General features: G+C 48.5%; 10 protein-coding genes across 10 annotated transcripts; 5 read left to right on the top strand and 5 right to left on the bottom strand.

The window, feature by feature from the left end:
- Window positions 1-140: 140 nt before the first annotated feature.
- Window positions 141-1409, bottom strand: EV420DRAFT_7049 (uncharacterized protein). Its single transcript, XM_060483165.1, has 4 exons — window positions 951-1409; window positions 845-899; window positions 386-788; window positions 141-330 (listed from the first exon to the last, which is right to left on the bottom strand). The coding sequence occupies exons 1-3, from the start codon at window positions 1364-1366 to the stop codon at window positions 402-404; spliced, it is 858 nt and encodes a 285-aa protein (XP_060338868.1). The 5' UTR covers window positions 1367-1409; the 3' UTR covers window positions 141-330; window positions 386-401.
- A 568-nt stretch (window positions 1410-1977) lies between these two features.
- On the bottom strand, window positions 1978-2486 carry EV420DRAFT_1256636 (DUF339-domain-containing protein; the record flags this gene model as incomplete). Its single annotated transcript, XM_060466780.1, has 2 exons — window positions 1978-2127; window positions 2175-2486. 2 exons carry the CDS (start codon window positions 2484-2486, stop codon window positions 1978-1980), a joined length of 462 nt encoding a protein of 153 aa, XP_060338867.1.
- A 44-nt stretch (window positions 2487-2530) lies between these two features.
- EV420DRAFT_1741881 (eukaryotic translation initiation factor 4A-like protein) lies at window positions 2531-4757 on the top strand. The gene is made up of 5 exons (XM_060480036.1): window positions 2531-2648; window positions 2708-2813; window positions 2888-3557; window positions 3614-3742; window positions 3792-4757. Exons 2-5 carry the CDS (start codon window positions 2782-2784, stop codon window positions 4314-4316), a joined length of 1356 nt encoding a protein of 451 aa, XP_060338866.1. The 5' UTR covers window positions 2531-2648; window positions 2708-2781; the 3' UTR covers window positions 4317-4757.
- Window positions 4758-5437, bottom strand: EV420DRAFT_1492339 (uncharacterized protein). Its single transcript, XM_060470741.1, has 4 exons — window positions 5347-5437; window positions 5225-5301; window positions 4958-5171; window positions 4758-4909 (listed from the first exon to the last, which is right to left on the bottom strand). The coding sequence occupies exons 1-4, from the start codon at window positions 5416-5418 to the stop codon at window positions 4823-4825; spliced, it is 450 nt and encodes a 149-aa protein (XP_060338865.1). The 5' UTR covers window positions 5419-5437; the 3' UTR covers window positions 4758-4822.
- An 80-nt stretch (window positions 5438-5517) lies between these two features.
- EV420DRAFT_1492337 (uncharacterized protein) lies at window positions 5518-7349 on the top strand. Its single transcript, XM_060470740.1, has 6 exons — window positions 5518-5625; window positions 5689-5755; window positions 5808-5858; window positions 5913-5955; window positions 6005-6128; window positions 6180-7349. The coding sequence occupies exons 1-6, from the start codon at window positions 5556-5558 to the stop codon at window positions 7073-7075; spliced, it is 1251 nt and encodes a 416-aa protein (XP_060338864.1). The 5' UTR covers window positions 5518-5555; the 3' UTR covers window positions 7076-7349.
- A 54-nt stretch (window positions 7350-7403) lies between these two features.
- Window positions 7404-10858, top strand: EV420DRAFT_6939 (SNF2 family DNA-dependent ATPase). The gene is made up of 12 exons (XM_060483121.1): window positions 7404-8407; window positions 8463-8552; window positions 8603-8703; window positions 8764-9015; window positions 9071-9167; window positions 9220-9361; window positions 9410-9641; window positions 9698-9872; window positions 9930-10171; window positions 10225-10394; window positions 10450-10548; window positions 10601-10858. Exons 1-12 carry the CDS (start codon window positions 7860-7862, stop codon window positions 10724-10726), a joined length of 2274 nt encoding a protein of 757 aa, XP_060338863.1. The 5' UTR covers window positions 7404-7859; the 3' UTR covers window positions 10727-10858.
- Window positions 10859-11098: 240 nt separating this feature from the next.
- On the bottom strand, window positions 11099-11795 carry EV420DRAFT_1633502 (uncharacterized protein; the record flags this gene model as incomplete). Its single annotated transcript, XM_060476191.1, has 2 exons — window positions 11099-11693; window positions 11755-11795. The coding sequence occupies 2 exons, from the start codon at window positions 11793-11795 to the stop codon at window positions 11099-11101; spliced, it is 636 nt and encodes a 211-aa protein (XP_060338862.1).
- A 3692-nt stretch (window positions 11796-15487) lies between these two features.
- On the top strand, window positions 15488-17637 carry EV420DRAFT_1472364 (uncharacterized protein; the record flags this gene model as incomplete). Its single annotated transcript, XM_060469047.1, has 11 exons — window positions 15488-15598; window positions 15676-15703; window positions 15760-15834; window positions 15877-16014; window positions 16050-16227; window positions 16270-16400; window positions 16696-16752; window positions 16819-16920; window positions 17027-17045; window positions 17142-17169; window positions 17245-17637. 11 exons carry the CDS (start codon window positions 15488-15490, stop codon window positions 17635-17637), a joined length of 1260 nt encoding a protein of 419 aa, XP_060338861.1.
- A 250-nt stretch (window positions 17638-17887) lies between these two features.
- Window positions 17888-18862, bottom strand: EV420DRAFT_1492310 (uncharacterized protein). The gene is made up of 3 exons (XM_060470739.1): window positions 18594-18862; window positions 18464-18544; window positions 17888-18412 (listed from the first exon to the last, which is right to left on the bottom strand). Exons 1-3 carry the CDS (start codon window positions 18786-18788, stop codon window positions 18185-18187), a joined length of 504 nt encoding a protein of 167 aa, XP_060338860.1. The 5' UTR covers window positions 18789-18862; the 3' UTR covers window positions 17888-18184.
- EV420DRAFT_1633499 (uncharacterized protein) lies at window positions 18851-19403 on the top strand (the record flags this gene model as incomplete). Its single annotated transcript, XM_060476190.1, has 3 exons — window positions 18851-18923; window positions 19002-19309; window positions 19374-19403. The coding sequence occupies 3 exons, from the start codon at window positions 18851-18853 to the stop codon at window positions 19401-19403; spliced, it is 411 nt and encodes a 136-aa protein (XP_060338859.1).
- Between the last annotated feature and the right edge of the window lie 834 nt (window positions 19404-20237).

Raw genomic sequence — 20237 nt, 5'->3', positions numbered from 1 at the left:
AGGAAAATCTCTAACAGGTGCACCACCACCGAAGATATCATTTGACGCCAGCGACTGCTGCAGAGGAATTTCGCAGCTTGCAGCAAAGCCAACAAGCACAGATCCCCAACTGCATGAAAAGAAATCACGAATAGTATTGCTCGGAATAATAGTCGCTTACAGGAGTAGACCATTAGGAATGTTATCACCAAGGCAGACGTATTCTAGTCGCTGTCCGTACCCTTGTCGACGACTGTTCTATCGCCTGGTGCAACAATATGAATATGAGGAGTTCGCGATCTTGACTGCCGACACCTGAGTGACCTTCGGAGCGAAGTTAATGATGCGAGGCTGATTCCCGAGTCAAGTTAGATCCTCGAAAGGCATGACAGGATATATGGCTCACGTTCAGTCAGAGTGCATTAAAGAGAAGAATCAACCCGATCCCCGCCCATGATTCTCTCCGTCTTAGCATCAACTAAAAGGACTGCAGCCACAACGTCCCTCTTATCCTCATTGAGAATGGCTAGTATATCGTTCTTGCGAAGACGCGGACCCCAGATGCTCTCGGAATAAACATCTACCAAGCGCACACTCTCAAGTACACTTGAACCAAGCGAAAGATAAGCCGCTACTGTGGCTGCTGGAAGAAAAGTAGCTTGGCCGAGGTAAAAGGACCGCAAAGAGGGTATGTGGGGGAACACAAGAGGTTCCGAATAGAAAAAGGTGATGTTTGTGAGTTTGAGGTAGAGCAGGTTGGTATATGTCGATAACGCTCTGAAGAGATGTGATACAGCTCTAGGGACAATCTATATTCGCCACGATTTAGAGACAAGTTGTCAGATGACTAAACAGATGGACATACAGCAGTAGAGAAATGATGAGGCGGATCAGGACCCGTCCAGACGAATTTCGTAGGGCTGAAACAATGTGTTCGTTAACCGAGGCTTAGCAAGGAGCAAAGAACGCACTTTGCCTTGCTCAGGGCTACATAAACCATATGCAGGTTCTCATCGCGCATGTGCGAGTGTAATATCAAATGCAACCCATTGAGCATCACACGACCTTGGGGGTCCTTCCGACAAGCAGGATCGAGAGATATCTGCGTAAAGACAGAGTCCAGAGTAGGAAACACAGATTCAGACGCGCCTCCTGCGATGTCGAGTGTCAGAGTTAGAGGAGCACAAGCAAGTGATGATGTACAGAGGCAGCTTGTAAATCGCTGCAGCTGGAGAGAAGAGCGAAAGCAGAGATCTTGGTGGAGTATTTGGAGTCCGATATATCTAAAAAGTGACTGTGTACACAGAATATTTGAGGGAATGGGATGAATGGCCAGTGCGTAAGTAAGGATGTCAGTGAGAACTTCAACTGGAAGGGAAATGGCCATGATAGCAAGTGGCAAGCCTCTGTCGGCATTTCGGCCCGTTAATCCGAAGAGGAAAAAATCCAGTTGTTCGTTCGAATAAAAAACTCTTGGTCGTGCCTCTACTATACTACCAAACGAGGAGGTTAGGAATAAATACTGATTAGGTATCACCAGCGTCTGCGATGAAGATAAAATATGTAATGGGGACAGAAGGAGAGATAGGAAATGATAACATTGGATTTATGTTGGTGCCGCAGTCTGATCAGAAAATCTGGGGATTTAGAGGCCTGGACATGCTATTATGGTCTAGACGATAAAGGAATCTGCCATGGGCTCTGAATAAATGGACACTTTGTAAATGCCTGGTTGCTGTTGACGGCAGATTCCTCCGCCGGCGGGATAAAGGATAGGGCACCTCCACAAAACATCACATAAAGTTGCCTGCCAGTGAACGCTTTCCTCGATGGAGAATAGTAAGATCTATGATTGAGTTGGCGGGGCAGGGATAGCAAACATATAATTCGGACCGTATTACACACGTCTACGTCTTGATATATCGGAAGCGAGTCGCTATGTACAGTGTAAGCATATGGCAGAGTAAGAGGCACAGGACCTACACTGTCTCGTAAATGTCAGAGCGGTGGCATCCGCCTGACGACCTTACCCTCATTTCGTGCATGTACCTTGAGCTTTTCCAGAATTGCAGAGTTGGCCCAACGCTCTGGTGGACTCCTGTTCTCTGTAGCCCAGTAATATATATCCCAGTCTGGTTCATCTAGCATCTACAGACCAGTCAATCAGGGTCCTACGCATATAAGCAACACCATACCTTGTCGTACTCTTTCAGCTCGGCCTCTGTCATTGCAGCAAGGTGGTCTCTAGCAAAGGTACTCAACAAGAGGTCACTTTCAAGGGTCCCTCGCTTGCGTGACTGATAGACCAAACGGGCGCGAAGAGTGTCAATAGATTCATTTAAGCGTGGCATGGGTGTTGGGGCTGGCAGGTCGGCAGGAGTGGTCGTCGATGCGAGATGTTCTGGAGTGTGAGGCAACGGCCAAGGATCTGCTTGACGACGCGCTGTCACTGAGAAAAAGCGAGACGTCGTCGTCGTGGCTCTAGAGGCAATGAATCTGGCGAACATGATGGTAAAAGACTGAAAGACCGTTCGCGTGATCCCGACCATCTCTTCTTCCAACCACCACCATCTCCACTCAACAGCCACTGCTCCTCAAGGCGAGATACCGTCTTTCGTCTCCATTTTGCCCCCAATTTTCTTTGGCAAACTACAGCGAAGATTCTTTTTGTGCGTTTCCTTATTGATTTTGACAGCGACCTTGCCTGAAAACCGACCGTCGTTCGCAGTGCCTAGCAACTCACCCCATATTGAAGCTTGTATCAATCAACCTCACCCTTGAACATATTTTCGATTCGCAGCCATGTCGCAAGCATCGAGTGCTGTAGCAGCCTCGTGAGTGACCATTTTTTTTCAATCCCATCTTGGTGCAAAAAAAGTGCTAACTGCTGCTCTTTTTTCCCTTTCAGCTCATCCAACAACAATGAATCGTGGAAAAGCGGTCTCCGCCCACCACCAAAAGATGTACGCCCTCAAACTGAAGATGTCACCGCTACAAAGGGCCTCGAATTTGAAGACATGTTCCTTCGTCGAGAACTCCTCATGGGCATTTTTGAAACCGGTTTCGAGAAGCCCTCACCCATCCAAGAGGAAGCTATTCCCATTGCTCTCACCAAACGTGACGTCCTTGCTCGAGCAAAGAACGGCACGGGTAAAACGGCCGCTTTTGTTATTCCTTCACTGCAACAAATCGATACCTCCAAGCCCAAGATCCAAGCCCTGCTTCTCGTTCCGACACGAGAGCTGGCGCTGCAGACTTCGCAGGTGTGCAAACACCTGGGCAAACACATGGGCGTGAACGTAATGGTGACTACGGGAGGAACCACCTTGAAGGACGATATCATGCGATTATCCGAAGCCGTGCACGTTCTCGTTGGTACCCCCGGTCGTATCTTGGACCTTGCAGGCAAGAACGTGGCAGACTTGAGCGAATGTCCTGTCTTTGTGATGGACGAAGCTGATAAGCTACTTTCGCCTGAGTTCTCGCCCGTTATGGAGCAGCTATTGTCGTACCTGCCTGAAGAACGTCAAGTAATGCTGTTTAGCGCAACTTTCCCAATGATTGTGAAGGACTTCAAGGTGTGTCCTGTCACACCACTGCCGACTGTGGCTTCGTATCTGAGTGCATCTTTCAGGACAAACACATGCGGACCCCCTACGAGATCAACCTCATGGACGAACTCACTCTTCGCGGTGTCACGCAGTACTACGCCTATGTCGAGGAGCGACAGAAGGTCCACTGCTTGAACACCCTCTTCTCCAAGGTGCGCCACAAGTAACGGATTGCCCTGGTCCCAGCTGACACCACCTTAGCTTCAAATCAATCAGTCAATTATCTTCTGTAACTCCACTAACCGCGTCGAATTGCTCGCGAAGAAAGTCACCGACTTAGGCTACTCCTGCTTCTACTCACACGCCAAAATGCTCCAATCGCATCGTAACCGCGTCTTCCATGACTTCCGCAATGGCGTCTGCCGCAATCTAGTCTGTTCTGACCTTCTCACGCGTGGTATCGATATTCAAGCTGTCAACGTTGTCATTAACTTCGATTTCCCGAAAAACTCCGAGACGTACCTCCACCGTATTGGTCGTTCTGGGCGATTTGGACATCTGGGTCTGGCCATCAATTTGGTGACCTATGAGGATCGGTTCAACTTGTATAAGATTGAGCAGGAGCTGGGCACTGAGATTCAGCCCATCCCGCAGACTATTGACAGAGGATTGTATGTTGCGCCGGCTGCTCCCGAGGAGAACAACAAGCAGCAGGCGAAGCAGAACGGTACAGCTGTTGCACAGACGCAGCAGCAGACGAGGCCCGTATATCAGGGCGGGCGATGAGTGCGTTCAGAGATGGGGTCGGAGGTTGTAGAGGAGGGAGGTGCCCAACCAATCATTCAGCTCAAACACTGCATCATTTTCACGGCCGCAAGAGTATTCCTTTGTGATATATTATCGACCCAACCAAGTCGGATAAACCATTCACCCATTCCCATTCATTATTGCCACATTCCGTCTTGCCTCTGCTTTTGGCTTCGGTATTTTATTCTCCTCCTCCCCTACTGTGGCTCGCTCGTATACTCACTTCAGTTTCATCGGCCTCTCAATGATCTATACGTTACTACCCACGACAGCTATTATCTCGTGCTCTTGTGGTCGTCGGTCTTGTTGCATATGTTAGTTGGATGATTTGGTTGGGTTGTTGGTGTGTTTGTGGCGGAGATGATGCCTTTTTACTGTAGTTTCCGGGAACTTGTGCGATGTTCAATGCGAAGCTGGTGTCGTCTTAACATTGGTTCGATTGAGATGATACTCTACACTATTGTACAACTTTCGAGGTATGTGATTCAGGATTCCATGATGTCGGACGAGTTATTACTAGTCTCCCATGGTTTCCGTCGGACGGATGCCGCAGATTGACTAGGAGGAGCGCTCTGAAAATTGGGTCAGCATCACGGTCGGACTGGGAAGCAAATACGCACGTTCAGTTCACCAGATATGGTTTTGTTATTGGGTATCTCGTCCAACTTCCCGGCCTCTATGAGTTCTTTGAGCTGTGCAAATGTGAGGATCTTGGGCTCCTCCGACTCGCTTGCGGTGCTAGGAGGATTCGAAGTCGGCGCCGACTCGGATACCGGGGTGGGCCGTTCACGATATGCTAGGACATCGGCTACAGTGATAGAGCTACCCGTTAACCTTGTTTCAGGTTAGATTTTTGCTATGGATGATTGATAGTAGATATGCTGTACCGATTGAAGTAGAATACTCGGGTATTCAGCAAGACGGCATCAGAAGGGTCGGTGGCGAGAATGCCAGCTAAGCCTTGCTTGTGAATGGTTAGTCGCGCGTTTCACAGACAGTACTGGCGCACCTGGTAGGTCTCATCAGTTTCGAAGGGATATTCGAGGAATTGCTGCAGAATTGCTGCCTGTGTTGGATCCATGATGGCAGGAGGCCAAAGGGGATTATTATTTAGTTATTTATTTTTAAGCTCCGGGCCGGGATTACCGCCCTGATTTGTCTCTGTTTCTGGCCCTTCACCCTTGTACTTCTCTTTCTTCTCGATTCTTTGCGACTGTGATGACTTCGAGAATTGCTAGTGAACGCAATCAGAAGCTCGTTGGGGAGCTGGCGCTCCTTCCTGGGAATGGTGAGCTCCGTTCTACAGGAGACCGCATTCAGGGCCGCTGACAGGCATTCGAAATCGTAACAGACATCTGTGCTGACTGTAAGGCTCGCAATCCTCGATGGACATCGCACAATCTGGGTATATTCCTCTGGTAAGTTGTGTTGCCCTTCCTTGTGGAGATTATGCTGACGGCAGGCGACCAGCGTGAATTGTGCGAGCATTCACCGAAAGATCGGCACTCACATTACGAAAGTGTATGTCGAGTGGCACTTGGCATGACTGGCCACTTCTGATTGACGATGTGACAGTAAGAGCTTAACGATGGACTCGTGGACGAAAGAGCAAGTCGAGGTCCGTCGCTTCGCTTTTTTGAATATTCAGAAATTCATGATGGTCTCAGAATATGAAAAACATGGGCAACGTCAAGTCGAATGCGATCTTTAATCCTAATGAGATACGCCATCCACCTCCTCCTAGTCTGATGGATCCGGAGAGAGACAGCGAGCTTGAGCAGTACATCCGATGTACGTGTGTATTCGGGTCTCGAGATAAATGCATGACTAACTCCATTTCAGCAAAGTACGAATATAAACGATTTTTGGACAAGTCTGCTCTTGTCGCGTCCAAGCTCGGTCCGTCACGTTCGGCACGGTCTATTTCGCCGCGCCCACAGACGACACCGCTGGAGAAGCCGTCCCCGACACCGCCGAATGTCAGCCGTCCGTCTACCGCTGCCCTTCCCCAGCAATCCCGGTCTGCTTCTCAGCCTATGATCTCTACAGTGCAAACGCGACCTGTAGTTCAGCCACAGCAGCAGCAGCAGCAGCAGCAACAACCTCAGGGCGGGGTATGGGCAGACCTCATTTCGCTACAGACACCCTCTGTGAGCTCATCGTTACCACTCCAATATCAAGCTCCACCACAACAGATACCATCATTTGCGACATCTGCCTCTCTACCCACTCTCAATACGCAGCTGTCTGGGTTTCACATGACTGGGTTCCAGCCTACTATGGGAACCGGCATGGGAATGGGATTGAATCCCTTCCACCAACAACTTCAATATACTAACCCGTTCCCTCAGCAATCCTTTACTCCACAACAATCGGTTAACAACCCCTTCCCTCAGCAGAACTTTGTCCCGCAGCAGCAGCAATACTTCCCGGGCCAGCCTTCGATGCAATCGCCTGGTATACAGGTGTTCGCACCTACCCCGCAGCAGCAGGGTCAGTTCTCACCGGCCTCCCCCATGGTTATGTCCAATACACCTCAACTTATGTCTACGACGCCCCAGCTCATGTCGACAACGCCACAGTTGACACCTTCCCCGGGTATTTCGTTCATACCTCAGCAACAGCAGACATATGCTACTGCAGGACCACCTCCGATGGGCGGTGGAGCGTGGGGGCAGCCCACTTACACGAACAATAATAATGGGTACACTATGCAAGGACAATGGGGCTCAATGTAGTGCCCCAACAGACTACGACCTCTCTCCTTTCTGCTACTTAAAATAATAGTGGACCTGGCCGCCTAATTTGGTTTTATTTTTGCGCTTCCTTGTTTCGGGTACGCGAAGACTCGTGGAATTTGTGGATATTTTTGTTTTTACGCAGTTACTCATTTATCATTTGTATCGTACATTTCGGCAGAACAATAATGTTGTGTGGAAGATTTGATGAAGGCTGAGCCAACGTATTGTGGTTATTGTCGAAGCGACGTCTCAACCAGCATTCTTTTTGTAATCCAGAATCCAGACCGTGTCAAATATTGAGACGCGTGTTGACGCGTGTGAATGTTGGAAAACCACGTGACTATTTAAAGACGCGCGCCCAATGCTGTTTTTCCTACTTCTCTTTTTTCTTTCACGACAACCCTCAAGACTACAAGAACGGCAAGAACTACATCATGGCTATGGAACGAATGTATGGTCCTACCATTTTCTCTTCAGTTTGTACTGATGTTGGTAAAGGCGAGATAAAGTCAAGCAAATTGACATCCCAGTGCCCTTAGGACGAAATAACAAGCCGCCAGTACCGACGACCGCCACTGACATCAATAGAATAGTGAGGAAGTCAGTTAGCTCCACGTGAATTGCTCTAAGTGGACCCTAGTTCGATGAACCGACGCCTCCGCGCAATCTTGACAAATATCGAAGCACGATCGTAATCTCTTCAGACGAAGAAAACGACGGCAGTGACAATGACGACGAGAGGCCTCCAATACGATCTCAGCAAGCTCCTTCTCGGTTATTCATGGAGCATACCAACGTTGAGAGGCCGTGGCAGCCTTCCCAGTCATCCAAACCGCCCATTGTGCCACTGCCTAGGACACAGCCTTTCAATCCAGTCTACCAGCATTCTTTGAATGCGGCACCTGTACACCAACGCATTCCTTCAAACTCTGGGCCTCTTCCACCGGGCGCATTCCCTCACAGGCCGTTCCCAACTCCTGGGTTGAGAGGCAACCCGATTCCCATACCCTCAGATGATCGCGCTCTACCAGGTCCATCACAAAGGCCTTACCAACATGTTCCTGGACTTGATTATACTCGAAGTGACAACCTCCCATTCGACAATGGTGGGTACATGAACAGCGCTGAGACGGAGAAAGCCCTTCGCGACCTCATGGGTGGGGCTATGAACGACGAAGAAGTGGAAATTAATATGGAGGATGCCATTGTTGACGGATTCAAAGAAGGCATCATGCTACTTCCGCATCAGGTCTTGGCCCGAGCGTGGATGCGAGACCGCGAAGATGTGAAGAAAAAGCAATTTGGGGGTCTTCTTGCGGATGATATGGGGTAGGTTTATCCGTGCCTTGGATGAAGTTATGGACGTTTTGCTGACGTTGTCTAGTCTCGGGAAGACAGTGCAGACCCTTGCTCGTATTGTTGAGGGAAGACCGACCAAGAAGGATCGCGAGGATGGGTGGGCTGCGGGAACGCTGTACGATGTTCCTCGTCTTCCATTGATATTTTGACTGATTGTTGCTCCAGCGTCGTTGTACCGCTTGCTGTTCTACCTCAATGGGTGGAGGAAGCCCAGAAGATGACAAGTTTGAAGGTTAAAGCGCATCACGGCGGCAGTCGTACTTCTGGTCAATTTTACTTTCTGTCTTGCCGAGTTTACCAGTTCTCTGACACGCGTCTGCTCCTAGATCCCGATGAACTTCGAAAATGTCACATCATTGTAACCACTTACGATGTGGTCAAGTCTGAGTTTGCTGCTCACAGGCCCCCAGCCAAGGATGAATCGAAGCAGTCAAAGTTGAAATCCAGCAAGGATGATTCGGAAAGCTCCGATGAAGCGGAACATTTTGGAAGAACGCTCAAAGCTAAGGAGAAACCGAAACGCAAGGTGAAGGTCAAAGATGCCCTGTTCCATGTCAAATGGTGGCGCATTATTCTTGGTATCAATCGATGTTCTCTGTTCAATATAGGTCCTCTCTGACGGATCATCTTTAGATGAAGCTCACACCATCAAGAACAGATCCACCAAAGCGGCAGAAGCCTGCTTTGAACTTCAGGGCAGGTTACGCTGGTGCTTGACAGGAACACCGATGTTCGTAACCTTCATTCCTCTTTCCACCCCTGTTGACATTGGACTGGTTCAGGCAAAATGATGTTGCGGAGCTGTTCTCTTTGATCAAGTTTTTGCGTATCAGGCCGTTCTCAGAATGGGAAACATTTAATGAGCAGATTGCCAAGCCAGTCAAGAATGGCAGGGGAGCTCAGCGCGCGATGAAAAAGCTTCAGGTTGGTTCTTTTTAGGTTTCTAGAATTGCTTTTGACAGTGCACTCTAGGTCGTTCTGAAGTCGGTGATGCTTCGCCGTCGCAAAGACCAGGTCATCAACGGGAAAGTCTTGATTGAGTTACCTCCACGGGAGCTCAACATTATTTCATGTCCATTCTCGCCCGCTGAGCAGACATTCTATGATGAACTCGCCGTCAAAATGGATTCAACACTGCAAACATTGATGGACAAGCCGTCGAGTTACATCAGCGTATTGCTGTTGCTGTTACGCCTGAGACAAGGTGAGAAAACCGCGCACCCCTACTAAGGTCCCTGATCGCTAAATATAGGAGTGTAGCATGCAACCATCCGGTTCTTGTATCTAAGGACTTTAAGAACGACGCAGACGCAATCGATCCGAAGCAAGCCAAAGGCACCGAAAGCCAGAGTCAGGACAGCGTTGATGGTGATGATCTCGCTGCGGCGTTCGGCCAGCTAAACGTTGTACGCAAATGTCGTGTATGCACTAACGAGTGGGTGCCTCTCTTCTAGTATGGCCGATCTTGTACATTTACCCGGTCGTAATACAGGCTGACGCCGACAAATACGGCTGCCGGTAGCTGGGATGCTTACTGCACTGATTGTGCACAGCTCACGCAGAAGCAGCAAACCAGCGGGGACTCGGCAAAGATTCGTATGGTACTTTCACTGCTGAAAGATATCGACGTACGGAGTGATGGCGAAGACAAGACCATCGTGTTCTCGCAATTCACCAGCATGCTTGATTTGGTGGAGCCTTTCCTGTCGCAGAATGGTATTCGGTATGCAAGATGTGAGCTTTTCCACTCCCTATCATAGATTGAAGTTCTGACACGTCTTTGTTAGATGACGGGAGCATGGTCAGCGGTGAGCGAGAGGCGGCCTTGAATAAGATCAAGACCGACCCGAAGGTCAAGGTCATCTTGATTTCGTTCAAGGCCGGAAGTACCGGTCTCAATTTGACATGCTGTAACAATGTCATTCTGGTAGACATGTGGTGGAATCCTGCTCTGGAGGTATGCTCTAGAGCTCTTTGGTTTACTCATTCTGTGGACTAATGGGCTGTTCTAGGACCAAGCGTTTGATCGTGCGCATCGGTTCGGGCAAAAGAAGAAGGTTAACATCTACAAGCTCAAGATTGATGGCACTGTGGAGGATAGAATTTTGGAGGTATGCTTGTATTGGTGGGAGTATCTTCGTACTTGGTCTCATATATTTTCAGCTCCAGGAGAAGAAACGCGAGTTGACGCGCGCAGCTTTGAGTGGTGACAAGCTCAAGAACATGCGGCTTGGTATGGATGAGCTTTTGGCATTATTTAGACATGGGGGCAATGATGATGAGGATTAGAGTTATTGGTACTTGTATTCTGTGATATTTCTTGGATGATCTCTCACTTGTATCATACCTTTACTATCTTATATCTTATACCATGCTATTGACTTGATAAGATCTTACCAGCCGAGGCATACTGTCTCAAAACTGCTTGGAATATGTTCAAGTGAACAAACGAATTGCGAGTAGGATTACGTGGGGTACCAATATTACAAGATACAGGTATAGCTACACTTGATGTATGAAAGAGAGATAATCTACGAAAGAGGAGTATTAGAAATAAGTACGTAGTCGAAAGCAAATGAGAACATTAGTTCGAAGGTAAGGTAATGGACATAGGGCAACTTGGATGATGCAATGCAACGAAGGGTCAGATAATTGGCAGACTCATCCTCGTGCCCTCAATTTCCTCGCCTCGGAGGTAACACCTACCGCCGTTCGCACCAACTCCGCAATTCTGGTATCCCTGATACCTAAACCCAATATGTTCCTCCAGAGACCCATATTGAATTGAACTCGTCTGTCAAATTCCTCATCACCGGAAAGGCTCATGACTTGTGCCATGGCTGCGGCATTCGGGAACTCATCCACGACCGAAGCTGGAAGCATACGGTACGCCAAGTCGTTCTGGCAAGTTTCTAGGCCCATGCCGAAGAGGAGAAGGAGGGAGAGGGATGGAGGATGGGGTACGATTGTGAGAGGTGGAGTAAGCGGTAATGTTATGCGCAGTTCATTGGATGCAGACCGATATGGTGCTGCGCGCGTAGATAACGGCAATACGAGTTCGGCGCGGAAGCCGTGAGTATAACGGTCGGCATCTATTGGGATAAGCACGGGTGGCCGCCTGGGAGGGAATAATACAAGAACGTGTGTAGGGAGATTATTCTCGCTCAGCGCCTTCATATCGATGGTAGCAGGAAGATTGGTAGGGTCTAAGGATGACGGTGAAATCATCTGAACATTCAGATGGTAGTGAAGAAGGCTAGTTCCAATCAAGCGCCGTTAGTGATATAAATTTCCTAGAGGATGAAACGTTGACCAACCGAAGGGGGTCTTCTCCGCGAGAGAGAAGGGAGTTTTGCATCATCGATAACGGTTTATTTATTATCAATTTACAATTTACGCGTAAACTTGAGTAGCGGACGCGTCGCAACGGATCGATGGTCGACTAGGACACAAAGAAAATAATCTGGAGAGTTCGTATCAGCAGATGAACCGGGGAGACGCAAATGAGGATAAGCGAAACGTGTACCGTACGACGGCAAACATGAAACGTGAAATTCCTTAGGCGTGCTACTAGTCGCCGCCGCTGGCATCGGAAAGAGGGCTAAAATTTACCGGACGTACAGCTCGGATAAATAATCGGGGAGATCCGGTCAACGAATGAGGGGGTTAAAAATGAAGGTGTATGAACAAGAGCAAAGGGTTAGAAGGAATGAGAAACATAACCGCTCGAAAGCGTTGATTGAAAAGAGCGCCGGAAATAGATCTAGACGCGACACGTGGAAATACGCGTGGCCGATCATTATGATGGACCTGAAGATACCTCTCCTCAATTTAAACATATGGGTACATTTCCCGTCTCCTCGCAACCTATGCAGTTCTGCCTCCGAAAGTTCTCTACCTGATGTATAGAGATATATATCTTCTGGACATGAGAATCAACGTCAGCTCGGGGAAAAGATTGATACTAGAACTGCTGAGGCTACCTCGAGGCCGCCTACATCATTGTCTTTTGAATGCGCCGACAAACTGGCCTTGATGGAAATTTTTCCTCCCGACCGCCGTATCCATCCGTTCCCCTCGACTAATCGCGAATCGGTATCTTGGAGCCTACAGCGTGGATTCCCGGGCTTAAAAAGCTGGCTCGTAACTTGGCAACCAATGAGTACGTCTTTGAACTTCCAGATTTGACGGGAATTGTATGGCTTCGGCGGTTAGAAGGCAAAAACGAATCAGGGAGCATAACAGTGCACATATGTTTGCGGAGTAAGTAGACCAAACTGTACCTACTCTACTCCAATAACGCTTGAACGACATAATGCAAGGCTTTTCGAATCTCTGGATTTGACGGACCTGATGACCTAGCCAGCTCCTTACACCTAATTGGCGCCCTCGACGAAAGAAGCCTTCGAGTCTAGTACACAAGCGAGTCCCTCTGTAAGCAAACCATCGTCCCTGCTCCGGCGTACCTCATACTGTGCAATAATGCCCGGTGAAACCAACGGTGCCGAGATAACTCAATCCTTTGTGGCTATTTCGTGGTCTCGGTAGCGCTGCGCGTGTGCAGATTCGGACAATTGGCACGATCATTGTGATGAGCACGTCCACAGCAATATCCAGGCAACGCAGGGGAAAATAGGAATAAAACTATTGGGGAGCCCCAGGGTTTTCGAAGTTTTCACTCTCGGCCGAGCGGCCATGCCCATACCATATTTGGGTTTGCGTCCCCGGCGTCTTTCCTCAAGTCCTCGCCGGTTGTAAACACAGTTCCGTCGTTGTCAGCTATGGACTGGTAGAAGCATTCATACAGATGAGGTGGACCTCAGGCTGGTGATTTCCTGGTGACTAATTTGTGGGACCTTGTACTTATTAGCCAGTACTTACCAAGCATTAACCAGTAAGTAGTAAATATTGTCCTGGAGTAATATCAAACTGCGACGATTCTGCCCATTTTCTTATACTTATCTCACCTTACTTGTTGTTACCTCGCTGTGCAAAGAATTAACCGAAGCTCCCCCTGGCCCCCACAAAATGATATATAAATCAGATAACCTCTTTTCTCCGTGTATATAAAGGTATAAACGAATATTAAATGCATTTTTCAGTTCCGCAACCCAAACTCGTGAGTGCGTGAGCACCCATGAGCCACTCACATCATTACTCGCCAAGTCCGGCCGGTGCTCCCCCCTGGCGCCGCTAGGGCAGGGCTCCTCATTAAGTAACATTGGGAGCCCCCAGGAGCGGGGCTCTCGAATAGTTATTACCGGAAAATAGAAGTCGAAGCAGGCCCCATCAAATTTCGGCAATGATGACGGATGCGCCTGAAAATCTGGAAATTTTGGAAAATAGTCGGGTAATCCGCACCGTGTGCGGGCTTAGGGTCTTCGGTGCGGAGTTGTCTCTCCATACCGAGTTACTGCAATATGCGTACTGGCGTCGGCGCAAACTGATTATGTGGATAGTCTGTTTTTACTTAGAATATAAGATATTTATCTGGTACTCCGAGTCCATGAATATTATAAAGTCGACACAGTATCGTGTAGAATAATAACTCAACCAGCGAGCACAACAGTCTAGGTACGACGACGCGGACCACAAATTCAAGACGCGCATGCCGGGGAAGAATTTGCATTTACCTCTTACAATTTTTTTGCAGGACAGATTAGGCCGATGGAGCGCTAGATTAATAATCAGATGAATTGTCTCTTGGCACCTAAGCTAAGGTAATGTCGAGATGTCGGGAAGCTCAAAATGACATGTGAAGGACAGAAGTCAGAGCCCAAGTTACGCAAAAAGGGATGGAAAGTAAAGCTACAGTAGTGGTATTGAGGTCCGTGAGACAAACATACTGAGTCCGTATTTTATTCCCCAATGTCCATGTCCTTATACCAAAGATAATAATGCTTTGGTCGTGGTGCAGATAAAATGATTGGTATTGAAGCTCTCGGAAACCCATCACCGAGTCCCTCTCAACGTGGCAGCTATCGCCCTAATGCCGTTCTGAAGCTTCCGTTTTAGTGTCTGCAGAAGTTGATAAGCGCGCACGGTCAAACATGTCCACAATGAAACCTCACCTGGAAAGCCGCTGCAAAGCGATTCCCGTGTATTCTTCTTATCCGCCGCCTTCGCCAGTGTGGTGGGTACACATTAGGTATGGCCTGACGCTCGTAATTTTGCAGCTCTTGCAAAATATCCTCCTCGCTACTCATTGGCTACCAAGTGATGCGTTAGCACTAATGACATTTACTAGACTATCGAAACACCCACAGGAAGCTCGCTAATGAATTCGTCCTCATCTCGTGTATAGTACGTGGAATGTCGGAAGGGATAGTTTGACATAGCCATGTGGTGAGAGGTAAAAATCAGCGTTGGGGCATCATACATAAGTAACGCAGGGGAAAAGAAGCATACCGCGTATTCGGTTTGTCGAACCCATCCAACGACGCCTTGATAATTCATTATGAACTTGTGACTGAGATTGCCAGCTGATTCGGTCTATACGTTATCATATCCGGGGTCTGAATACCCAGGAGCGGAGGAAATAACCTGGAAACGTGGCTCGAGGAAGGATCATGATTTTCTTCTCACTGTCGAAAATGAAGACTATCATTCAGCGGAAGTGGGATTCCAACGAAGATCAAGGTGGCGTGGCAACAGAGCTAGGCTTCCGGTGCAAATCAAGGGGGTTCCTTCATACAATCAGCAAGTTGAACAAATTGCAGTCGACGGATCGTATGATATCGAAGGAGATGCGACTGGGTCGACCTGTAATCAAGCAACGCAGAAGGAGGATGTATATGTTATTTCCGTCGGGTAACCGGATTCTTGTTTGAGACGTTCTACGCTGAAATCGCAACGCGAGGAAGATGGATCCATACAGATTTAGTCGGCGAAGACATGTTCCTCGAGATTCTCAGAGAAGCGACAGTCGTGGACAAATAATTTTGGTATCTGAGTTTGAAGGCTGCTATAATTGTGACGATCATGATTGTGGACGTGAAACCCGCTTTGATCAGGAGGGGAGATGTCGAAATCTCTTGATGTGGACCCGAGATGGTCTACTCCGGCAATCCTACAGAGCTTCTATCACTCTTAGAGTACAAGGAAACACCCTTAAATGGAGAAGGAGGCACGGCAACCAGAGTTACTACCCCGAGGCCTAATGTGCGTCGTGTCAGAGACCTTGACGATTTTTTTCCATGGTTACGTACAAATTTAGCGTCTTGAGTGTTATCGTTCAGGTCGGAGTGTGGGAGAGAGAGATCGACTGTAGATCCTATTGAGCATATGCACATGTTTTCATTGAGCCGATGTCAGTCTCGCAGGTGACAATTGGATCGACATCTGTAACGAGTCGGACAGCAGGCACAAGCGGAGGCGAATTTTCACTCATCATTGGGGTGAGTATCGGGAGCCGCCTTGAAAAGCCTGGCTTGTTACAGTGGTCGTTAGCATCCTCAAATCTGCACTGCCCAACAACGAAATGCCGTATTATCCACGCACGGGGAACTGGTTACTGTTACCCATCGTTGTCAGAACTAGGAGGATCTATTCCCAAGCGTCGAGTATCAAGCTAGAACGTATGATACCCAGAGATGCCCGCTCTCGTTATCAGCGAATCCAAAGCTGCGAATCCACAGCTTTGGGGGTGGCGTTGCGAACACTGAAAAACGTGATCGTGGTTGGTGGTGGAATCTAGACTGCACTGCCACAAGGCTCAGTAACTCAATTAAACTTCCATGTCGTACTACCGCGGTCCGACCTCAACCAGATTTCGTCCTAGATCATGATGTGTAACTTGTGTTTCTTTACCAAATATTTTTTTTCTTGGAAAGACGGCAAGTGAAATACGAAAATACATCTGAAGCACTCACAGCTAGAGACAGTTCCAAAACTGCTGGCAGGGCCGACTTTTTCCAACGGAAGCCATTGTTATGGCCTCCGATCTCCCCGACAACCCGCTTAGGTATGTGTTTTACTTATCTTCATACAGATCGTTGAGTCTAGTTTACGAGACTGCATTTTCCACCGCATTGTCACTTTTTTCCTCCTGACGGTTTGCTCCCATGCTACTAGTACTACTAGACGATGCCCCCCGGTCAATATCTGGCAGAATGGCTGTGATGCGCCTGGGATTAGTCCACGACAATGCTACTGAACCGAGGTCAACGAATTGAGATAGTAGCTTGACTTCTTTTAGCTTTGCGTCGGGCCTTGTTTTCCGTATTCTTGCATGTTTACGCTAACACATGATCTGTTAGCTCTTCCGACGGCGCCAAAAGGCCGCTTGAGCATTATCAATGCTGTGATTTCTCTACGTACGTATCCTATACGATCTTTGCCTGTCTCCACGCTAATACAAATTGTTCTGACGGTATTTACAGCCGGCTACCTCAACGTTTTCAAGAATGGAGTTTGCTGGTGGATACATACGCCATGTTTCATACTAAGCAACGCGCCACCTGATATCATAGAGCTTTTCCTTGGTATGCTAGGGTTCACAGATCTAAGTTGACCGCTAACCTGTTTATATAGGGCCATGAATATACGTAGAACTCGTCGTTCCTAAGCTTTTACGATATTTTCTTTTAGGTCTTATCCAGGACACTCGGTGAGCTTTTCTGAATGGCATTCAATCGACACGGAAGCGATCTAGGTATGTAGGCTGTATATCATTTCTGTTAACTTACTCTTGCTCTTCTCTCAGTGGGATATGCCTGTCAACGGCGCGGCTGGTAGGCAGATGCCTTGTTAGTTTAACAAGTACGTACTATCTGTGAATGTCCCCGCTACGATGGACACCGTGTAAGGCTATACAGAGTCTCCAGAGGCATATACTTGCCAGACATCCCAGGGACGAAAGGGGGCGTAGAAGCCCTGGCATCGCCTCTAGAGAAGTCGGGTGCATTCACGGAGACTGGCAACCCAAAACGGCCCGCCCTTACGACCTACGCTGGATGAGGAAGAGCTCGCACCAGAAGACTGGCTGGGAGATCATAGCCTGGAGTGAGGGGGGAAATCCCGGGTTGAAAAGTGTCAGAGGAAAGATGGCAATGCTGACGGACTCTGAGAACATCAAGGGAACTCGTTCCATGCATATAAACCCGTGCCCCGTAGCCCAAGCTATGGTGGGTGTCGACTCCCCTGGGTACCACAAACTTGACATGCGAAGACACGAGAAAACTATACTACTGAAGAACTGAACATCCCTCTGCACACCTTCTGTAGCTACTGGGGCTAGCCACGAGTAAGTGCCTCCGCGTTTCTATACATAGATTACGGGTTGCGGGTTCAAAATATAGAGTCAAAATAAAAATCAAAAGTATGTACAGTGACTGGCTACTTTGATAATCACCTAGCGCGCCATTTGATAAAGTTTTGTAGGGTTTTGTATTGTTAACCTAGGTCAACGTCTTGGAGGTTAAATAACGTGGATGAATGTGGAGTGACGATGGTCAGGGTGAGCAACAGTTGGTCTTATTACGAGGTCTTTACAAATTACTCGTCAAATATTGTAAGCCAAAATATTGAGCTTTTACGTAGCTCATTCGCTATTACAAGTATTCAAAGTACACGACTCGGCTTCGGGGGAACGGGATGTCAATTGGTTGGCATTGACTAGCGAGGCTCAGTTTATTGCTACTTTGGAAAATAAACGTTAAACCGTGGAATTGAGCTCGAAGAGGCGTTCGAGGAACTGGGGTCGAGATTTCGTTGACCGCTGTCAGAGTATTCTTTAATGTTTTCCCACTAAAATGAGTGTGTGGCGTCGATATCCTCGGGGACGTCCATGTCCAGGTCTTGTTCCTCTTCCTCCTCTTCTTCGCTTGACCCTTCGTCCAAATCTTCCATACTAGCATCCAAATCAACCTCTTCTTCTTCCTCTTCCTCCTCTTCCTCATCATCGCCTTCCATTACAGACGGAGGGCCACCAGAGATAGCAGAACCTTCGTCATCTTCTGGAGTGGCTTCATCTGCCTTTACATCCTTTCACTACGGCAAGCAACGAGAGAGCAACACTATCCTTACCTCTTGCTTCTCTTCTTGCTGTGTTTTGACCCGTCCGATGGGTACGATGGTCTTGAAACCGCGGATACGGATATTATTGTCCTGGGAGGAGTGAGCATCGAAGACGAATGACAGAGCCAAGGACACGTACCATTTCCTCTAGCTCGTGTTCCTCTTCACTCAGCTCGTCCATCTCACGTTGAAGGTCGCGGTATTCATTCATACGACCGTACATGGGCTCGTAGCCGGCATTTCGCAGTGGCATAGGATGTGTACGAGGCACTGGGGGAAGCAGGTGGGGGAACCTGCGCTCACGAGGCAGCACCGTCGCCGTCGCTACCGACATTATGAACTGTCCTCGTTATCGTCGTCGCGTCGTCGTCGTGGTTCCAGGAATAATCGTGGCAGATGGCATCAAGGCACCCTAAGCAGGCGCCAATTCCCGACTGGGTTCTTATTGTCCACCTGACGGCAAGTAGGGGTATGCCAATTCTCCTTTATCCATCACACAACATGACATCCTCTTCTTTAGTGACCTCTGCTCTGTGATTTTCTTTAGCCTCCTTTTCCGAACTCTGTGGGTCGGACATCGTGGACGCTGTTCGCTGTTTGACGTATCTTTCAGAAGACGACCCGGATCAACTTGAAGAAGAACATGCTCTCTCCACTCAGAGCAAATTCGACGAGGCTCTGGTCAAGTACACAGAGGCAATCGGGCTCGATGATTCTAATGCAAGCTTGTGGCATCCACCGACCTTTGTGAAGGGACTCAACCCGCTCTCGATGTTGATCTATGTCCTTGCTGCTGCTGGAGGCGTTGCTATCTCAGCCGCTATTTTCACAGCGCGAAATCAGGATTCGCGTGGAGTAATCACATCAATCGGCTAGTGGATGGTTAGAGTTTGCGCGCTAACTCGACATATCTCTATAGGGGCTATTGACCCTCATTTTCGCCTTGTAACTGAATGTGTTGCGACGGAACTGGGCATCCTTTCATTGCCGAACACTTTGGTTTATTTTGGCGACACGATGCTCGCGAGGGAATACCGTATGCTCGTTCTGAATCGAATTCCTTACAAGACCGAACTCGGGATGCCTCACATCTTGGAAGAGCACTCGCTCTCGACCCATGACGATAACAATGTAAATAATACCCACGATACAGCAGCAAGCAGTACAGACAACAGCTGGACTGGGAACTTGGGGAAAGCTCTGGTAGTAGGCACAAAAGAAGTGGAAAATCGGTACACACCTGTCTCCACTTGACCTAATGATCTTCCCTCATTCTTATCCTAAAGCCGGCCGTCCGTTCCTTCCTGCATCTCGTCTTTCTCCAGGATGACCGTTTCCAGCATGATCCAAAAAAGTTGATGCGGTACACCCACGAACTTCCCAAAAGCAGGCCGTAGCAGTGGCGAAGTCTTTGCTGGGATAGACAAGGACTGCAACGGGATCATTCCAACTCCCAAGACGGACTTTGCGTGAGCATCTTCATTCTGTCTCTGTTTGAAAGCTCCTAACCTGAGCCTGCTTTCAGGTCACGCGAAGCGAATCTCTTCAAGATCGTCCCTTGTCATAGACATATTCTCTGGTCTTCCACTTCGTGGCACACAACATTTCTCCTTTCTCTACTGTCGTCGAGACAGTGTGCCTATGCTGACCAGGAAACGACTTGCATCACACTGTGCGAGTTCGACGTGAACCTGGATATTCTCATCTTAGTTACGCCAGACGCTACTCTTCCTGGGGTGATTGATGAGCTCGCTGGTAGTCTGAATGACTGAAAGGCGAAAGG

The sequence above is a fragment of the Desarmillaria tabescens genome, assembly GCF_030435595.1.
Source record: "Desarmillaria tabescens strain CCBAS 213 chromosome Unknown EV420scaffold_1, whole genome shotgun sequence".
Lineage (NCBI taxonomy): Eukaryota > Fungi > Basidiomycota > Agaricomycetes > Agaricales > Physalacriaceae > Desarmillaria > Desarmillaria tabescens.
The sequence above is the reverse complement of the archived record's forward strand: the minus strand, read 5'-3'. Positions and strand labels throughout refer to the sequence as shown.